Raw genomic sequence first — 18679 nt, 5'->3', positions numbered from 1 at the left:
AGTGAGCTCCTGCCTAAGTCAAGCACCACTTCTTATTCCTTGCACAAATAGCCTACAGCTGTGTCTGTCCCGAGGTCACTGGGTGGAAAACTCTGAGAGCCCAGAATATTTTTGAATAGTTGGCAATGGCAATAGAAGTAACTTTTTCGGTTTGTATCATTTTCATTTAGATTTGGATAGAATTTTGATTAACCACATGACAATAGTTTTGAGATATTCTAAATTAAATTGAACTGTTTCACGAAAATGTGCATTTGAAAACCATAACTGACACGCAGATTGGTAGAAATGGTAAGATAAATTGGCATTCCACATGAGAAAGGTTGCCGACTCCTCGTGTAGCCTATTACCGGCAACTGCAGGAGAGTAATGTCAGAATCTGCGAAAGCCAGCAGGAGAGGGAGGAGAATAGTTGGGTCAGGTATCTAGATCTCTGGCGGTGTCTTGAGGCATTTGTCTTATTTCATCAAACTGTAGCTTAAAGCATTAGATAAGCTCAATGCATATAGTTGATTTGATTAAAACACATAGGGTGTATCTATATATGGAAAAATACACGTTTAAAAATGTAGACCAATCAATTGGTTGAAAGAACAGACGACTTAGGTCGCCCAAGATTTTCTGTTGTCGGGGACAGCCCTACTGTGTACATACACATGTTATGTTGTTCTGTCCCTGTTTTCTAACTCCGGCCGGCTCTCCTAATTGGCTTTCCTGTGCAGATGTTCAGATCAGATAGTTCAAACAAGGTTTCTTACGAGAACATATACAGTCCTCTGGGTGGGTGGGTGTGAACCTGGCAATGTGAACCTCTCCCTCCCTCCCTCCTGTTCTCTCTTTCTCTCTTTCTCTCTTTCTCTCTTTCTCTCTCTCTCTCTTTCTCTCTCTCTCTCTCTCTCTCTCTCTCTCTCTCTCTCTCTCTCTCTCTCTCTCTCTCTCTCTCTCTCTCTCTCTCTCTCTCTCTCTCTCTCTCTCTCTTGCTGCACTGACAATCATCTCTTTCCAGGCCATCATTGTAAATAAGAATGTGTTCTTAATCGATTTGCCTGGTTAACTAAAGGTTAAATAAATAAATGAAATTCTCCTCCATCTCCCCCTCCATCCATCTCTTATCCATCTCTTTCTCCCTCCATCCCCTTCTCTCTCCCTCCATCCCTCTCTCGTCTAGGTGGTGGTGTTCCTGCTGTGCTCTTGGCTGGTGTGCTGTGGGGCAGAGCTGAATGGCGTGGTGGCGACCCAGTGGTCCGGCGATGACAGGAACCGAACGCTGCAACACAAAAACTGTGTGGAGAATCAGCAGTACCTCCACCAGGGCCTCTGCTGTCTCAACTGCCAGGCTGGTAAGGAGAACCCAGTCCCAAAACCTGATCTAGAACCCAAGCGAGAATGTTGGTCTTATACACTGCCAGGCTATCAGTCAAGGCCAGACGAAACTGAGTTTCTAAAACCTGAGCCCGGAACCAGAACTAGAACCACCCCTTATGAACAGAACCAAGAACCCAATATAGAACCAGTCCTTATGATAAATTGTAAGCAGGCATTCCAGAGAGAAGGTAACTCGGACTGGGTGTACAGCTTCTTTAACATGGTTCCTATTAGAGTCTGTGCCTTAGGACAGGTTCTTATAGAGTCAGAGTAATGCCAAATATGTGAGGATAGCAAAGCAGAACCCATGCCCAAGCTAGCAGCTGGGAACCCAACCCATGCTTTTTAACAAAACCCAATAGTAAACATTCAGGGAGTAGGGTTTGTTTTAAAAGTGGAAGTAGTCCCATTAAAACTGAACCACTGCCTTACTGATGCCAGCGCTGTGGAATGAGCCAAGGACATTATAGCAGTACTAGCGTCCTTGCTATTGCTAGGAAGCTATTGCTAACAAGCTATTACTATTGCTAGCATTAGCAAGCTAGCGAATACTTTTCGGATTAGATTACCTGTTTTGACCTTTTGGGTCAGTCAGGCAGACAGACAGATAGAGAAAGAAAGAGACAGGCCTAGGCGTAGAGATACACCCATAGTTGAAATACGTACGCTAGTAAATTAGCTGCAATAAGATAGCATTTTGATAAGTCGCTAACTGCACTGCCTCTATCTGTAGCTAGTTAGTCAGAAATGCCAATGACCTTTTCAAGCTTTTCCTCTGTACATTTCTCACGCTCCCTCGTTCCCTCGTTCACTCTCTTTCCCTCTCTTTCTGGTGTGATAGTATCTTTTCTCTGAACACATGATAATAAGCTGCCTAAAGCATTGCATGGATGAACAGAGCACGAAAAATTATAATGTTACTTTACAATCAAGAAAGTAGACACAAAACCACTACCGTAGTATTAAGTTAACATATGCCATGCCAGTTAGCAAACACACACACACACACACACACACACACACTACCATCACAACACACACATACGTAAGCACACCACGCTCTGTGTTACTCGAAGAAATGCTACAGGCTAAAGTTGTCCTAAATTTGGTTAAAGGTTAAATAAAACAATTAAAAAGGCTATAACAGAGTATTTGTATTTGTGTACAATTTTTATTAATTGATTGGTTTATTGGTCGACAGGTACATTCATGCTGAGGGCGTGCGACCGGGACATGGAGCAAGGGACGTGCATGCCCTGCGAACATGGCTTGTCCTACACAGAACACTCCAACGGGATGAACCGCTGCCTGCCCTGCACCCACTGTCGCATGGGTAATGGAGTCCTCTGACTTGTATTTGTAGTCATGTAACTGTTGTTTGTTGTTTTACCTTTTACCTGCCCTCTTTAGCTGTCCTTAAAGGATTGTGTTACAACAAGTTTGTGTCGTTATAAGAAGAGACTCTCCATTTCACATGAAGTTAGCTATTTCTGGTCAATCAAGCAGAGTGACCCTCTCTTTTGTCTGTTGCCAATTCATAAACTATTAACCAAGGTAGACAACCATTCTGGAAGGCTTTTCATGGAGCATTGGGAAATCACAGTTTAACTTGATAGACTTTTGTTCCAGAGAGGGCAGAATAATACATTGTGGCTTTCTCCCTGTCTTAAAAGCTCCATGGTAATATGATCCAGTGGTATTACATGGCATATGTGGGTGGGTCTTTGTTGTTTTGTTTCACACACACTGAATGCAGATTGTTTGTTACCTGTCTCAGGAGAGTCGTGTGTGTGGTTGCATTACCTTGCACAGCAGTTGGATGTGGTTGTGTTGTATTGTCTCCCACATCGTGTGTCTTTGTGCCAAACGAAAGGCCTGACCCAAAGAAAAGAGACTATGGAGACTACTGTTACAGGAGATTGACATGTTTTGTTCTTCCCCACTGGGCAAAACTGGTTGAAGCAACGTTGTTTCCATGTTATTTCAACCCCCAAAATCAATGTGATGGTGTGGAAAACTAATTGGATTTGCAAAAAGTAATCAACGTAAGGGCATTTAGTCATTTTTTCACTCAACTTTTAACCTAAATCCAATGACGTGGAAATTGTTTGTTGATTTCATGTTGAATTCACGTTAGTTGACAACTCAACCAATTGTAAATCAAAACTAGACGTGAACTAACATCGGTGCCCAGTGGCTAGTCACTGAGGTGTTGAGAAAGAACATTATTATATGAGTGCGTCAGTGCATACACACCTCAGAGTCCACACTGTGTAAACATACAAATCTTTGTCTTAAAACTCTCTCTCGAAAGCACAATTTTATTAAGTTGTGGTGTAAAAAATGATGTTTCAGAAGGCTTTCATCAAATAGTCTCTCACGCCTTATACAGAGAGAGCATCTAAGAAACTAAGAAAATGTATCCTCCAGCTACTATATCATCTTGTTAGTCTTTTTCTTTAGCCAGCTATATTACAAAGTTACTTTCTGTAGGATTACTTAAGAATTCATTTTCTTATCATTCACAAGTTGTGAAATTGTTTTTTTATGGTTCTTGTTGGGTCAATGTTTTAAAAGATTTTATGAGCGCACTATGATCTTTTGAGTAACGCAGTCAATTTAGTGGCTATTTTTGACCTTGGCATCGGTTTAGTTTATTGGTCCGACTCATATAAACATATGACTACACCTTACCTTACAGTTCCCTAAATACCTGGTGTTTATTTTTTTAAATGCCTAATAAGGATATTGCAAGGTAATTGCATAAGAATAACCTAGTGATGTATAGTGCCTTCGAAAAGTACTCAGACCCCTTGACTTTTTCCACATTTTGCTAGGTTACAGCCTTAAATAGTTTTTTCCCATCATCAATCTACACACAATACCCCATAATGACAAAGCAAAAACAGGTTTGTAGTAATTTTTGGTCATACATTTTTTGTTGTTGAAATATCACAAATATCAATAAGTATTCAGACCCTTTACTCAGTACTTTGTTTTTAAATATATATTTTTTAAATCGTTAGTTTTACCCTTTTTTCGTGGTATCTAATTGGTAGTTACAGTCTTGTCTCATCGCTGCAACTCCCGTACGGACTCGGGAGAGGCCGAGAGCCGTGCGTCCTCCGAAACACAACCCAACCAAGCCGCACTGCTTCTTGACACAATGCCCACTTAACCCGTAAGCTGCACCAATGTGTCGGAGGAAACACCATGCACCTGGCGACTGTGTCAGCGTGCACTGCGCCCAGCCCGCCACAGGAGTCACTAGTGCGCAATGGGACAAGGACATCCTTGTCAGCCAATCCCTCCCCTAACCCAGACAATGCTGGGCCAATTGTGCGCCCACCCCATGGGTCTCACGGTTGCAGCCGGCTGCAACAGAGCCTGGACTCGAACACAGAATCTCTAGTGGCACAGCTAGCACTACGATGCAGTGCCTTAGACCACTTCGCCACTCGGGAGGCCATTACTTTGTTGAAGCACCTTTGGCAGTGATTATGGTCTCGAGTCTTCTTGGGTATGACGCTACAAGCTTGGCACACCTGTATTTGGGGAGTTTCTCCCATTCTTCTCTGCAGATCCTCAAGCTCTGTCAGGTTGGATGGGGAGCGTTGCTGCATAGCTATTTTCAAATATTTTCAGAGATGTTCGATCGGGTTCAAGTCCGGGCTCTGGCTTGGCCACTCATGGACATTCAGAGACTGTCCCAAAGCCACTCCTGCGTTGTCATGGCTGTGTGCTTAGGGTCGCTGTCCTGTTGGAAGGTTGAACCGTCACCCCAGTCTGAGGTTCAGAGCGCTCTTCATCAAGGATCGCTAGAAACAGGATGCACCTGAGCTCAATTTCGAGTCTCATAGCAAAGGGTCTGAATACTTACGTAAATAAGGTATTTATTGATTTTTTTATACATTTACAAAAAAAAAAAAAAACTTGTTTTTGCTTTGTCATTATGGGGTATTGTGTTTAGATTGCTGAGGACATTTTTTTATTTAATCCATTTTAGAATAAGGCTGTAACATAACAAGGGGTCTGAATACTTTCCGAAGGCACTGTATACCAGCTGAAAATAAACTGCTACCTGTGTTATTGAATGTAGAATATATTAGTACTCTCTCCCTCTCTCCCTTCACAGACCAGAGCCAGACAGTGCCCTGTACCAGTACAGCAGACACCCAGTGCCAGTGTCAAGCGGGCACCTTCTGTGTGCCAGAGCAGGCCTGTGAGGTCTGCAAGAGATGTGCCAAGTGAGTGCCAGCTTAAACATTTACACCCAGGCCTCTAAATAAAAACAAATCAAAGTTAGGCACACAACATAACATTTAGGACCACAAGAAATTGTAGAAAATTGATTGAGATACAGGTTATATTGGGCCTATAAGAATTCCAGCTACTTTTGAAGCATGTTTTAGAAGTGAATATGTATTGAATAAGTCTATAAAGATGTGTTTATTATAAAGCTGTTGATACAAATACCTGTCATTGAAATTACAGTCATTTTTGGAATACTGTGAAAAAAGCACTATTTCCTATTGAGATTGTACAGTTTCTTTAAGATCGTCAAGCTAGTGAGTGAAGACATGCAAGAGATCTGTCAGAAGCTTTCCACTTTCCTTTCTTTCTGTGCCCCATAATGTTTGGATATACTGGTAAATTACCAGATTGTTAGCTACCTAGCTAATGAGGTATCATGACTGAACAAGGTGTGAACAAATGGTTAATGTTCCGCGAGTAGTTTTAGAACGGCCCATAACATGGTTTATGAATGTAATAACGGCCGCCAAAGCGTGATGGAAGGAAAAAAACGTAGCGCTGGTAATTTGAGTAGAACTTTTGAACGATTTGGGCTAGGAAACAAGACATTTCTCGGGCTAGGTGGCCAAACCGTATTTTACTATACACTGAGTGTACAAAACATTAGGAACACTTTCCTACTATTGCGTTGCACCCCCGTTTGCCCTCAGAACAGCCTCATTTGTCGTGGCATGGACTCTAATAGCTGTCGAAAGCGTTCCAAAGGGATGGTAACTGTTGAGTGTGAAAAACCCAGCAGCGTTGCCGTTCTTGAGACACTCAAACTGGTGCACCTGGCACTTACTACCATAACCCGTTCAAAGACTTTTGTCTTGCCCATTCAACTTCTGAATGGCACACATACACAATCCATGTCTCAATTGTCTCAAGGCTTAAAAATCCTTCTTTAACCTGTCTTCTCCCCTTCATCTACACTAATTGAAGTGGATTTAACAGGTGACATCAGTAAGGGATCATAGCTTTCACCCGGATTCACCTGGTCAGTCTATGTCACGGAAAGAGCAGTGTTTTGTACACTCAGTGTATACTGGTATTGCCCTTACGAAAAAAGATTGCTGTTAGAGTGCTGTATAACTGCAGTATGCTGAAAATACTGCGTCCAAAATAACACGTTTCTTGCAGTGTAACTTCAGAAACAGTGCAATATCACTTCAGTTTAGAGGTCGACCGATTATGATTTTTCAACGCCGATACCGATTATTGGAGGGCCAAAAAAAACAATACCGATAAATCTGACGATTTTTATATATATATTTGTAATAATGACAATTACAACAATACTGAATGAACAATGAACAGTTTTATTTTAACTTACTATAATACATAAATAAAATCTATTTGGTCTCAAATAAATAATAAAACATGTTCAATTTGGTTTAAATAATGCAAAAACACAGTGTTGGAGAAGAAATTAAAAGTGCAATATGTGCCATGTAAAAAAAGTTAACGTTTAAGTTCCTTTTATGAAACATATGAAACATATGAAACCTTTTAACATGAGTCTTCAATATTCCCAGTTAAGAAATTTTAGGTTGTAGTTATTATAGGAATTATAGGACTATTTCTTTCTATACCATTTGTATTTCATATACCTTTGACTATTGGATGTTCTTATAGGCACTATAGTACTGCCAGCCTAATCTCGGGAGTTTATAGGCTTGTAGTCATAAACAGCGCTGTGCTCAAGCATTGCTAAGAGCTGCTGACAAACGCAGGAAAGTGCTGTTTGAATGAATGCTTACGAGCCTGCTGCTGCCTACCACCGCTCAGTCAGACTGCTCTATCAAATATCAAATCATAGACTTAATTATAATATAATAAACACACGGAAATATGAGCCGTAGGTCATTAATAAGGTCAAATCCGGAAACTATCTTTTTGAAAACAAAACGTTTATTCTTTCAGTGAAATACGGAACCGCTCCGTATTTTATCGAACGTGTGGCAACCCTAAGTCTAAATATTGCTGTTACATTACAACCTTCAATGTTATGTCATAATTATGTAAAATTCTGGCAAATTAATTACGGTCTTTGTTAGGAAGAAATGGTCTTCACACAGTTCGCAACGAGCCAGGCGGCCCAAACTGCTGCATATACCCTGACTCTGCTTGCACTGAAAGCAAGAGAAGGGACACAATTTCCCTAGTTAATATTGCCTGCTAACATTAATTTATTTTAACTAATTATGCAGGTTTAAAAATATATACTTGTGTATTGATTTTAAGAAAGGCATTGATGTTTATGGTTAGGTACAACGATTGTGCTTTTTTCGCGAATGCGCTTTTGTTAAATCATCACCCGTTTGGCGAAGTTGAAGTAGGCTGTGATTCGATGATAAATTAACAGGCACCGCATTGATTATATGCAACACAGGACAAGCTAGTTAAACTCGTAATATCATCAACCATGTGTAGTTAACTAGTGATTATGTTAAGATTGATTGTTTTTTATAAGATAAGTTTAATGCTAGCTAGCAACTTACCTTTGGCTCCTTGCAGCCACAAGGTCCTTTTGATGCTGCACTTGGTAACAGGTGGTCAGCCTTCTCGTGGATTGCAATTTAATCGGCCATAATCGGCGTTCAAAAAGGCTGATTACCGATTGTTATGAAAACTGGAAATCGGCCCAGATTAATCGGCCACGCCATGCCGATTAATCGGTCGACCTCCACTTCAGTTATTCTGCAATTACTGCGTTCAAAATACCACAGTCGACTGCAATTACTGCACATTTACTGCAGTTTCAAAACTGCTATCTTTTTTTGTAAGGGTGATGTATGGACCAGTTTAGATTTTTTGTCTTTACTTTACATAACGGTATTTAAATGTCTGGTTTGTTTAATGTTATATAAATGTAATAACTGAGTGATGAAACTCTAAATAGTAATAGACTGCTAACAGTTGAGAACTGCTAATTATTTTACAAGAGCTTCGGGTTTAGCACATGTACTTTTCTTTCTATGAATATTGCCTTTGAGGCAGCGCTGGCACCCTAGAAATCAGTCCCTTGTGGCTAAAGTAAGAACTGCCATTGAATCCATTGAAAATACATGGTTATAGATGAGAATAATAAATAATACAAATTAAAAGTGACTTTTCACCAAATAGAGGCATACAAAGACAAAACAGATGTGGTACAGTGTGGGAATTATAACAAATGGATTGAAGGAAATCCAGAAATGCAGAAAGTTATTTTGGGTTGAAGTTTAATTGAACAGTATAAAACACAGAGAGAAAACCCTATTAACCTCTTTCAGCTAGGGGGCACTATTTTCATGTTTGGAAAAATAACGTTCCCAAGGTAAACGGACTATTTCTCAGGCCCAGATGCTAGAATATGCATATAATTGACAGGTTAGGATAGAAAACACTCTAAAGTTTCCAAAACTGTCAAAATATTGTCTGTGAGTATAACAGAACTGATTTTGCAGGCAAAAACCTGAGGAAATCCAACCCGGAAGTGCCTTTTATTTGGAAAAATCCCTGTTCCATTGGCTGCCCATCCTCCATTTAAAGGGGTATCAACCAGATTCCTTTTCTAATGGCTTCCTCAGGCTGTGACCAGGCTTTAGACATAGTTTCAAGCTTTTATTTTGAAAAATGAGCGAGATTTATCAAAACGCGTCAGGTGTCCTTTGATTAGTTCATGCGCCCGAGAGTTGTAGCTCGACATTTTCTTTCTCTGTAGTATTGAATAGTTTACCGTCCGGTTGACATATTATCGATTATGTATGTTAAAAACAACCTGAAGATTGATTATAAAAAACCTTTGACATGTTTCTACGAACATTACGGATACTTTTTGGAATTTTCGTCTGCCCTCGTCTGCCCTTCAGGACCGGCACGAGCCTGTGGTTTTCTGAACACCAAATGGAGGTTTTTGGTTATAAAAATAATCTTTATCGAACAAAAATAACATTTATTGTGTAACTGGGAGTCTCGTGAGTGCAAACATCCGAAGATCATCAAAGGTAAGCGATTCATTTTATTGCTTTTCTGACTTTCGTGACCAATCTACATTGCTGCTAGCTGTTCGTAATGTTTTGTCTAGTGATCGATAAACTCACAAACGCTTGGATTGCTTTCGCTGTAAGGCATATTTTCAAAATCGGATACGATAGGTGGATTAACAACAAGCTAAGCTGTGTTTTGGCATATTTCACTTGTGATTTCATGAAAATAAATATTTTTAGTAATTTTTTTTTAATTTGGCGCTCTGCAATTCAGCGGTTGTTTAGGAAAATGATCCCGTTAAAGGGATCCGTGCGTCAAGAAGTGAATACCACTTACAATGTATTTGTTGTCCACCCTAGGATCATGCACTACTCATTAAGCATATTTAGAACTTGTATTATTCAAAAACATAAAATACTGTCAAATACCATCATCCCGTAAAAAATAATAAAAATATTGTGATATGATATTCTGGCCATATCGCCCAGACATATTTTCTCTGTGGTATAGTAATGGTGCAATCATGACGGTCACGAATCTGCGCTCGCATTCTTCTCTAGGGCACTAGGAAATAGAGGTACAGCGACGCGTAATCATTACAACAATTAAAAATTCCAGGTCGCAAAAAAATATTTAGGAGCATATACGACCAAAATTGTCACAATTTAGTGCCCTGTTTACACCTCCAGACCCCAGTCTAGCGATCACACCACTAGGTATACTTAAAAGTAGCCTGGTCCCAGATCTGTTTGTGCTGTATAGCCAACTTCTATGGTCATTGGCATGACCATAGGAGTTGGCAAGACCACACAAACAGATCTGAGATTAGCACTATGTCATATTTGAACCAATTCTCTACTGAAGTAACACTAGCCCCATCAAAGAATAAAATACTAATTCCTCTATCTCTTTTCTTGTCTTCCCAGGTGTAAAGCGGGGGAGGAGGAGGTGAAGAAATGCACCCCCATCTCCAACACTGTGTGTAGGAAACGGGACGTCTCTACTACCCTCCACCCGACTGCCATCCCCACCCCCGCCCCCATCTCTGCAGAGACCATAGGTAGGTCTACATAAGCAGTGGTGGAAAAAGGACTCAAAGTCATACTTGAGTTTGAAGTAAAGATACCTTAATAGAAAATGAAATACTAAAGTATTTGGTTTTAAATATACTTACGTTTCAAATTCCTTATATTATGCAAACCAGACAGCACAATTTGTATTTTATTTCTTATTTACGGATAGCCAGGGGTACACTCCAACACTAAGAAATTAATTTACAAATGAAGCATTTGTGTTTCGTGAGTCTGCCAGATCAGAGGCAGTAGGGATGACCAGGTATGTTCTCTTGATAAGTGGATGAATTGGACCGTTTTCCTGTCAAAATGTAACAAGTACTTTTGGGCGGCAGGGAAAATGTATGCAGTAAAAAGTACATTATTTTCTTTAGGAATGTAGTAAAAGTAAAAGTAGTCAAAAATATAAATAGTCAAGTAAAGTACAGATACCCCAAAAAACTACTTAAGTAGTACTTTAAAGTATTTTTACGTAACTACTTTACTCCACTGTACATAAGTCTTTATCTCTCTGTTTTATAGGCTCTGAATCATTTTTATTGAGGACCAATCAAATAAAGAGAATGAACAGCATACAGTTGATGTCATATGCTCGCAAATTCCTACTTTAGTAAAGTGTCTGTGACATGATTCTAAATCAGTGGTATTCAAACTCGGGGTTGCGACCACTAGTGGAGTCTCGGGGGATTTGCAGTGGGGTCGCCCCAAATATATTTGTATTATTTTATGTACACCAAATTAAGAGTACAGATTATTGTATGGGACAATATGCAAACGTTTTTGAGAAAGAATTAGAAAAATACAATTATATTGAGTCAATGTATTTATTGGTTTCTTTTCATTTTGATAAGAGATAAAAATGCAATGAATTGAAGGTCATTTGTTGATTTAAAAATCTAAATATACAGATTTTAAAGTTGTGTCATTAGATTTGGGGTGGGGTCGCAAGAAATTATTGTGGGAAAAATGGGGTCCCCAGAATTCTGGCGGAAAAAATGGTGTCCCCGCTGAAAATGTTTGAATACCAATGTTCTAAATGGTTGTTTCCTCATTTCCCCTTCCCAAAAGTTACGCCATTGGTCATTCTGCTCTTGCTCTTCCTCCTCTTCATCGTGATTGGTGTGTGGCTTTGGATCAAGAGGCCATGTACATTTCGGCCAGGTGAGTAACCAAAATAAATGTCCCTTGCCACTCCTGTGTATTGAAATACATATTGACTCAAAACATTGTAGATTGGTTCTCTAATAGTTCTCTTTGTGTTTTAGTTTGTCTCTCAGGTTCAGACAGTCGCTGTGACTCCAATGACATTGTGAAGATTGCCATTGTAAGTTTTCCAATCTCTATCCCTTTAGTTATGCTATTGGGGTTATGTTATATATCGTCAGTGTAGATCAATATATGTCTGTTGGATTGATATGAATCTCTGGTGGTGAAATGTTTTAATTCGTCCTCTCAGAATGTCTCAGAGTGTACTTTGATCTGCTAAGTGAACTTCCATGCTTCACACTCGCTCTCCATGCCGTCTCCTTATCTCCCTCACCACCTCTCTCTCTCTGTCTCGTCCTCTCTTTCTCTCTCTCTCTCTCTCTCTCTCTCTCTCTCTCTCTCTCTCTCTTACTCCCTCTCTTTATTTATCTCTCCCTCAGGGTGAGAGTGGACCCACAGCAGAGGAGAGACAGAACAGCCAGAATGCTGGCCTGGAGGGGGAGGAGGGTGAGGAGGTCCGTCCCGAGTCACGTCCCCTGCTGCAGGAGACCCAGGGTGGCCTGATCAAGGCCTCCCCTCCCCTGGGATTGGGGGAGGACGAGGACCGGGGCCTGGGCGACAGCCTGCCCAACACCACCAGCTCCTCCCAGACCAGCCTGTCGGCCCTGCCCACCGCCGGGGCAGCCTCGTCGGGCAGCTCCCCCCGACACAGCCCCTCCGCCCAGAGACTGCAGCCCACAGCCAGGGTGAGTGAGGCAGGGGTGATGGTTGGGGGCTGTGGGGTAGGAGAGCTTGAGGGATATGGGGGCAGAGGAGGTTAGACGAGGACCAGAGCCAGAGAGGGGAAGGTAGGGGATACAGCGATAGCAGGATGGGGGGACAGAGGGACAGGGACCCTGGGGCTAGGTTTGGCCTAGGACACAAAATCACACAAACCCTACGTGCACCAGATCATGTGAGTACAACTTCAGTTCTAGAGGGCAGAGACTGGAGTTGTGCATTCCTGCAACAGACACATGTCCTAAGAAGTGCAATAACATTATCAAAGTTTTCAGTATTTTAACCAAGGCAGACTTTCATAATACTAATACTATTTTACATATTTCTAAACGGATAACAGATTTGTCCCTGGTGGCCCCTGGTGGTCTGTAGAAGGGCTGTGGTTAACTCTTGTTTTTCCTTCTGTCATGTTTCAGGATGATCCTCTGCAGAAGAGACTGGTGTCCCTGAAAGGTAAGAGACCTCACACAGAGCTGGAGGGTGGGCCGGGTCCTAGTAGGGAGGGGTTCCACACACACATCATTAACAACACATTCATCCTGTCCTGACTGGGGTCTGTTTAGAAGAGAGAATTTTTACTGAACGGTCAGATAGAAATCTATTGGGTAGAACAAATACTGTGTGATTGTCAGGTAAATAGGGTGTACTAGTTACATTTCTATATGCACGGTTCGGAGCATTTCACCTCACTGAATACACCCCATAGAGACGGAATACCGTTGAGTTAAAGTCAGGCCTCAGAAAATCAAAACAATCATGAATTTGATCCATTATTTAATTATGGATTTTATATGGGGTCCTTTCATCCTATGATTTTAATTTGATGAATAGAAACTCCTATAAGGTATATAATTAGTACAGTGTGTGCTACTGAACTATACTAGTATGTAGTCAATGTAGCTTGGCTTTGTTTGTTTCTCTCCCTGAAGTAAATTCTGTGTGTCTAGCGCTTATTTACTAACGGCTCCACGTTTAAACCTCGTTACCTCTGTATTCAGTGGTTGATTGCTTTATGAGTTAACTCTCCGGCACTATAAGGTTAGCAACAATTTACAATTTGGACCCTAACAAGGAGCTCTATTGTAAGGCTGAGAAAATGGACAAAATGTGACAGGGGAAGCACACTGCCTGAACAGACCCCTACAGATTATGTTTTTTAAATCATTTTATTTCGTTTTTTATTTAACCTTTATTTAACTAGGCAAGTTAGTTAAGAACAAATTCTTATTTACAATGACAGCCTACACCAGCCAAACCCGGACAACGCTGGGCCAATTGTGCACCGCCCTATGGGACTCCCAATCACAGCTGGTTATGATACAGCCTGGATTTGAACAAGTGTGTCTGTAGTGATGCCTCTAGTGCTGAGATGCAGTGTCTTAGACCGCTGTGCCACTCAAGACCCCAATACACAAATATACAGATAAAAAGGCAATAGACAACTTAACATTCCACAAACATAGACCCAAAACAAGTCATGACATTGGTTGGGACCAAACTTCAACATAAAGAAAAGAGAGGAATAAAGACAAAACCACCAATTTAGACGTACATACATTTCAACAAACATTAATGACCGCCACAGATTCTGAAATAGATAATAGTTGATGCGGAGCACCATTAAATCAGTGCAGGACTGTACATGTTTATCTACAGAATGCTCTTGTATTATTGTTAATTGCAGCTTACCTTTTTTTAAATGAATTATTTAAAGTGCAATAATCATTAAAAGGAAATATCATGATAAAGAGTTATGTTTTCTAAGATAATGGGTGGGAGTTGTTTTCCTGATCATGTGACTGGTTCAGGAAAAAAGTTTGAACCTTAGTCAGTGTCTATAACTAGAGCCCATATTTTCTTGGTGGTCAGGAAAGGGGGAAAAACTCCCCTATTTTTGATATCAGCAACAATGAACCAAGGTACCATTTCTCCTTTCTCTCCCCAGGGGATGAGACGTCCCTGAAGAAGAGCTTTGACCTCTTCGATGAGTGCCTGGACGTGCGGATCCACAACAAGTTTTTTCGCTACATCGGCGTCCATGACAACCACATCAAGATGGCGGAGAGTGCCCCCCCTGGCGACAAGGTGTATGACCTACTGAAGAACTGGATGCAGAAGGAGGGCCTGAAGGCGGACATCAACGCCCTGCTCCAGGCCCTTCTCAGTCTGGACCAGAGGCGCTCCGCTGAGAGCATTGCCTTCGCTGCCATCCAGAAGGGCTACTACAAACACGCAGACATGCCCTGACACCCCCAGCCCACTGGGGGGCGCTGCGTCAGAGACGTGTGGATTGAGATTAAATAAAAAACATTGATGAAAGACAACGTCAACTCTTATCGGCCTAATTGGCCTGATGTATTCTGCCTATATGCCTGTGCTTCTAAAACAACATCAATGGAGGAGTTGGAGATAAACAATGTTGTCTTTTGAATATCTGCCAATATGGTCTGGTGTATTTGGCCTAAAGGCCAGTGCTTTCTAAAACAAAACCTAAAAAACAAAATGGAGGATTTGGAGATGGACCTTGTTTTCTTTTGAAGATAGCATTATCGGCCTGGTGTGTCCGGTCTTCATGGTGTTCTAAAACAAAACAAAAACATAAAATGGTGGAAGAGTTGGATGTTGTTGATGGATGTTGATGTTGTTTTCCAGTGGGTGGGTCTGGAGCTCAGCTTTGACCTCCATGATTTTACGCCCCACCCCTTCTCTCTGAGCGACTGACATGGCTTATAGGCCAATACCGAACCCTGGGACAGGGACATACACTGGTTTGTAGGAGTGGCATTAGCTTGCGCGTTCCTATGCCCAGGCGTTGGTGACGCCTGCCAGATATTACAATGCCTGGATAGGTATTTTAAGTATCAGCTAATCACAACATATGTTATACCAATCTGTCAGTCGATGACACAGTTGATGGCGTGGCACGCAACCATTGGTTGATGCATGTAACGTCTGAGCAAGGGAACGCAACCACTATGTCACTGATACTGCGTCTACTTGATGCACTGGCCTCTGGCACGTGTAGGGTTTAGAGCTACAGGTAACAAATGCCCATATTAGGCAGAAGGTTATATGTTTAAAGTACAGGTAGAGATAGGCCATTTAAGCATAATGCTGTTAAAAATTACAGTAAAATACAGACCATAATGTACTATGTTAGTTTAAAATGCAGGTTGGTATGAGTCATGACCATATTAGAAGTATTTTAGCCAAAGTTAGATATGGTCCATTTTAATATTTGCATAATTGTGTGTAAATATGTGTTATACGGTAGTCCGTTACTGTTTTGTTTTTTGAAGTTTCAGAATTCGTTTGTGATTTAAAACGTGCCATAGGCTCATTTAAAGTGTATAAGTGCAGGCAAGGGCGAGGATGTTAAAAAAAATGCATAAGTGACTAAACTGAATGTTTTATAGACTGCGTTGTTAGTTATTTCGTTTTTCAGTGTTGATGCGTTCTCACGCAACACTTGTTGGAAGGAGTTTCCGTAACTATTTCTTTTGTTAGTCAAATGTTTCTCAAACATTTCCCACAAACACTCAGAGCCCTCAAGGTTTCATAGCTGTTTTATTTATTGACATATTTATTTTAAACGGATGATAATTACGTTTCGTTATTTATTCATTTACCAACACAGCAACCCTGGAAAACTAAATAGGGCAGTAATGTGTTGCTACGTTATCATGACTACATTTATCTAGAGGACAACATGACTGAGATCAAATAGACAGACAGGAGTGGCTGAACTGCATTTGGGGTTAATCCTGTCCTGCTCGATGGCGCCACACTGATCAAAGACTATGTTCAGTCAGTGCACATACTGTCAAAGAAGTTCATAGTTACAGTATATATGCCATTTCTGCACATAGAGTTTCTTGTTCAGTCAAGGTGGTCATCATACGGTCACTTTTGTGTTGGGGCTCTTGTAATTATGCTTAACTCAACATTTGTGGACTATTGAAAAACATTTTTCTTTCTGCCTGATTCACACTGTACTTTTCACATTGTCCAGTATAGCTCTGCTCGGTTTGGCTCAGTAGTGGGAAAAGGGTAATAATGTATTGATAAAAAGTTGGACTCCTTTATACATGTCAACAAAGACATGAATATACAGGTACGCAAATCACGTTGTTTCTCATTGTTTGGCTCTGTCAAGAAGATGAAGGAAAGCTTTTCTGGATATTTAAGTCCAAGTTCTTTTTTATTTTTCGAAAAGTCCAAGTTTATTTCCTGTAGCGTCCTTTGTACATACATTACCAAGAGTGGTTTTATGTGCTTCACATTATATATATATATATATAGAGAGAGAGTTTTATTAACAAAAAAGAAAAGCCTTAAAGCTGAAGGAACCGAATGAAGTGTGAAGTAAAATACGTAGAATAGACTAAGCGAGGCCTTAAGTGGTTTTAATTGTTAGACCTAAGTACTAGTATATGATTACTAAGTATGAGCACATTCAACTTGGTTTAGCCCCTTTTTCCCTCTATTCTAGTGGCTACACTTATGTAAAAGAGCGAAGAATTCTTCTTTATAGCTGACAGATTTGAAGCTACAGTGCTGGCACTGCCATCTATTGACGGACAATGAAAAAACAGCCTGCATCAATTTCTATGGACCTTTTTTTTCTAATTCTTCATAATGCTTTTCTACAAACCTTTTTTAACACACCTCTTCCATTATAATATTACCTTTGAGACTGATTTTGGCTCTTTTTTTATGAACTTTTAGGAGTAAGGATTATACATTGGCGTTCATATCATGTTTGCGCTGTGGCGGTCTCACACCTCGCTTCTGTTTATTTAGTTGCGTAGCTCAAAAACGTTTTCCTTATTTAAGTCATTTTCTCCCTTAGACAATTGTTTGCTAGTGTCTGGATTTCAGATAAGAATGTGTCAAAGCCATTGTGTTTGTTTAATGTCCATTTGAAATAAACATTTTGTACAAATATCCCATCTTTGCCTTTTGTATTGAATCTTGTATTAAAGGGATAGTTTACCCAAATTATAAAATGACACATTGGTTTCCTTACACTATAAGCATAAGGTATAACAGCAATTCATGCTTTGGTTTAGTTTCCCTGGCAATATTTCCGCATGCTAACATTTTAGCATTTGTGGCACAAATCCCATTCAAGTCATTGGACTGATATTAGCAGTTTTTTTGTTGCATCATGTCCAAATAATCTAAAAGTATCTAAGGTGTATTGTGAAGCTCCACAAAGTCACTTATACAGGAGATAATTTGAACATGATGTGCGGAAAATGTTAATATCACTTCAATGGGATTGGTGCCACAAATGCTAAAACATTAGCATGTGGAGACAGTGCCAGGGAAGCTAAACCAAGGCATGGATTGCTGTCATACCTTGTCCATAGATGGCTTACAGGGTAAGGAAACCAATATGTCATTTTGTAATTTGCATATTTTGTATTTCAAAACTGAATAACTTGAATAATTAATTCCAAATTATTTTAATACTACACTCAGTGGTTTTGTATATTATACAACAATGTGTGAAAGAATGGCGTATTATTAAGTATTTAAGAATATTGTTATATACAGAGAATTGATGAACTATTTGTTTCTTAATTTCAATAAACTAGCTTGCTATTGTGTACTAGCTGGCTGCACAAGCAACACTGGTGAACATAATGTCCTGGACCAGAGCTAGTGTGCCGAAGAGTGCACTGAGATGGTGGGCAGATAAGATTGTCCCTTGACTAATATTTGTGTGTGTGTGTGTGCAACCCCTCCCCCCCAAAAAAGCAAATACCTTACTGTTGTACTTGAAGACATGGTCAGTCAATCCGGAAAATTTCAAGAACTTTGAAAGTTTCTTTAAGTGCAGTCGCAAAAACCAGCCCAAATAAATGCTTCACAGAGTTCAAGTAACATACACCTCTCAACTGTTTTTAAAAATGTAACAAGGCAAGTCAGTTAAGAACAAATTCTTATTTACAATGTCCTACCCAGGACAAAGCTGGGCC

At 40.3% G+C, this 18679-nt stretch overlaps 1 protein-coding gene across 1 annotated transcript in view; it reads left to right on the top strand.

The window, feature by feature from the left end:
• Window positions 1-17644, top strand: part of LOC120020971 (tumor necrosis factor receptor superfamily member 10A-like) — a 33925-nt gene extending 16281 nt beyond the window's left edge. Inside the window, exons 2-10 of the mRNA XM_038964643.1 lie at window positions 1169-1340; window positions 2567-2698; window positions 5501-5612; window positions 10560-10693; window positions 11775-11867; window positions 11972-12030; window positions 12353-12658; window positions 13109-13145; window positions 14638-17644. Of these exons, the coding sequence (XP_038820571.1) occupies window positions 1169-1340; window positions 2567-2698; window positions 5501-5612; window positions 10560-10693; window positions 11775-11867; window positions 11972-12030; window positions 12353-12658; window positions 13109-13145; window positions 14638-14939 (1347 nt within the window). The 3' untranslated portion in view covers window positions 14940-17644. The remainder of the gene's footprint in view (window positions 1-1168; window positions 1341-2566; window positions 2699-5500; window positions 5613-10559; window positions 10694-11774; window positions 11868-11971; window positions 12031-12352; window positions 12659-13108; window positions 13146-14637) is intronic.
• Window positions 17645-18679: the final 1035 nt, after the last annotated feature.

The sequence above is a fragment of the Salvelinus namaycush genome, chromosome 26 (genome assembly GCF_016432855.1).
Source record: "Salvelinus namaycush isolate Seneca chromosome 26, SaNama_1.0, whole genome shotgun sequence".
In the NCBI taxonomy this organism is placed as follows: Eukaryota; Metazoa; Chordata; class Actinopteri; order Salmoniformes; family Salmonidae; genus Salvelinus; species Salvelinus namaycush.
Note: the sequence above shows the minus strand (reverse complement) of the source record. Positions and strands in the feature narration are given on the sequence as shown.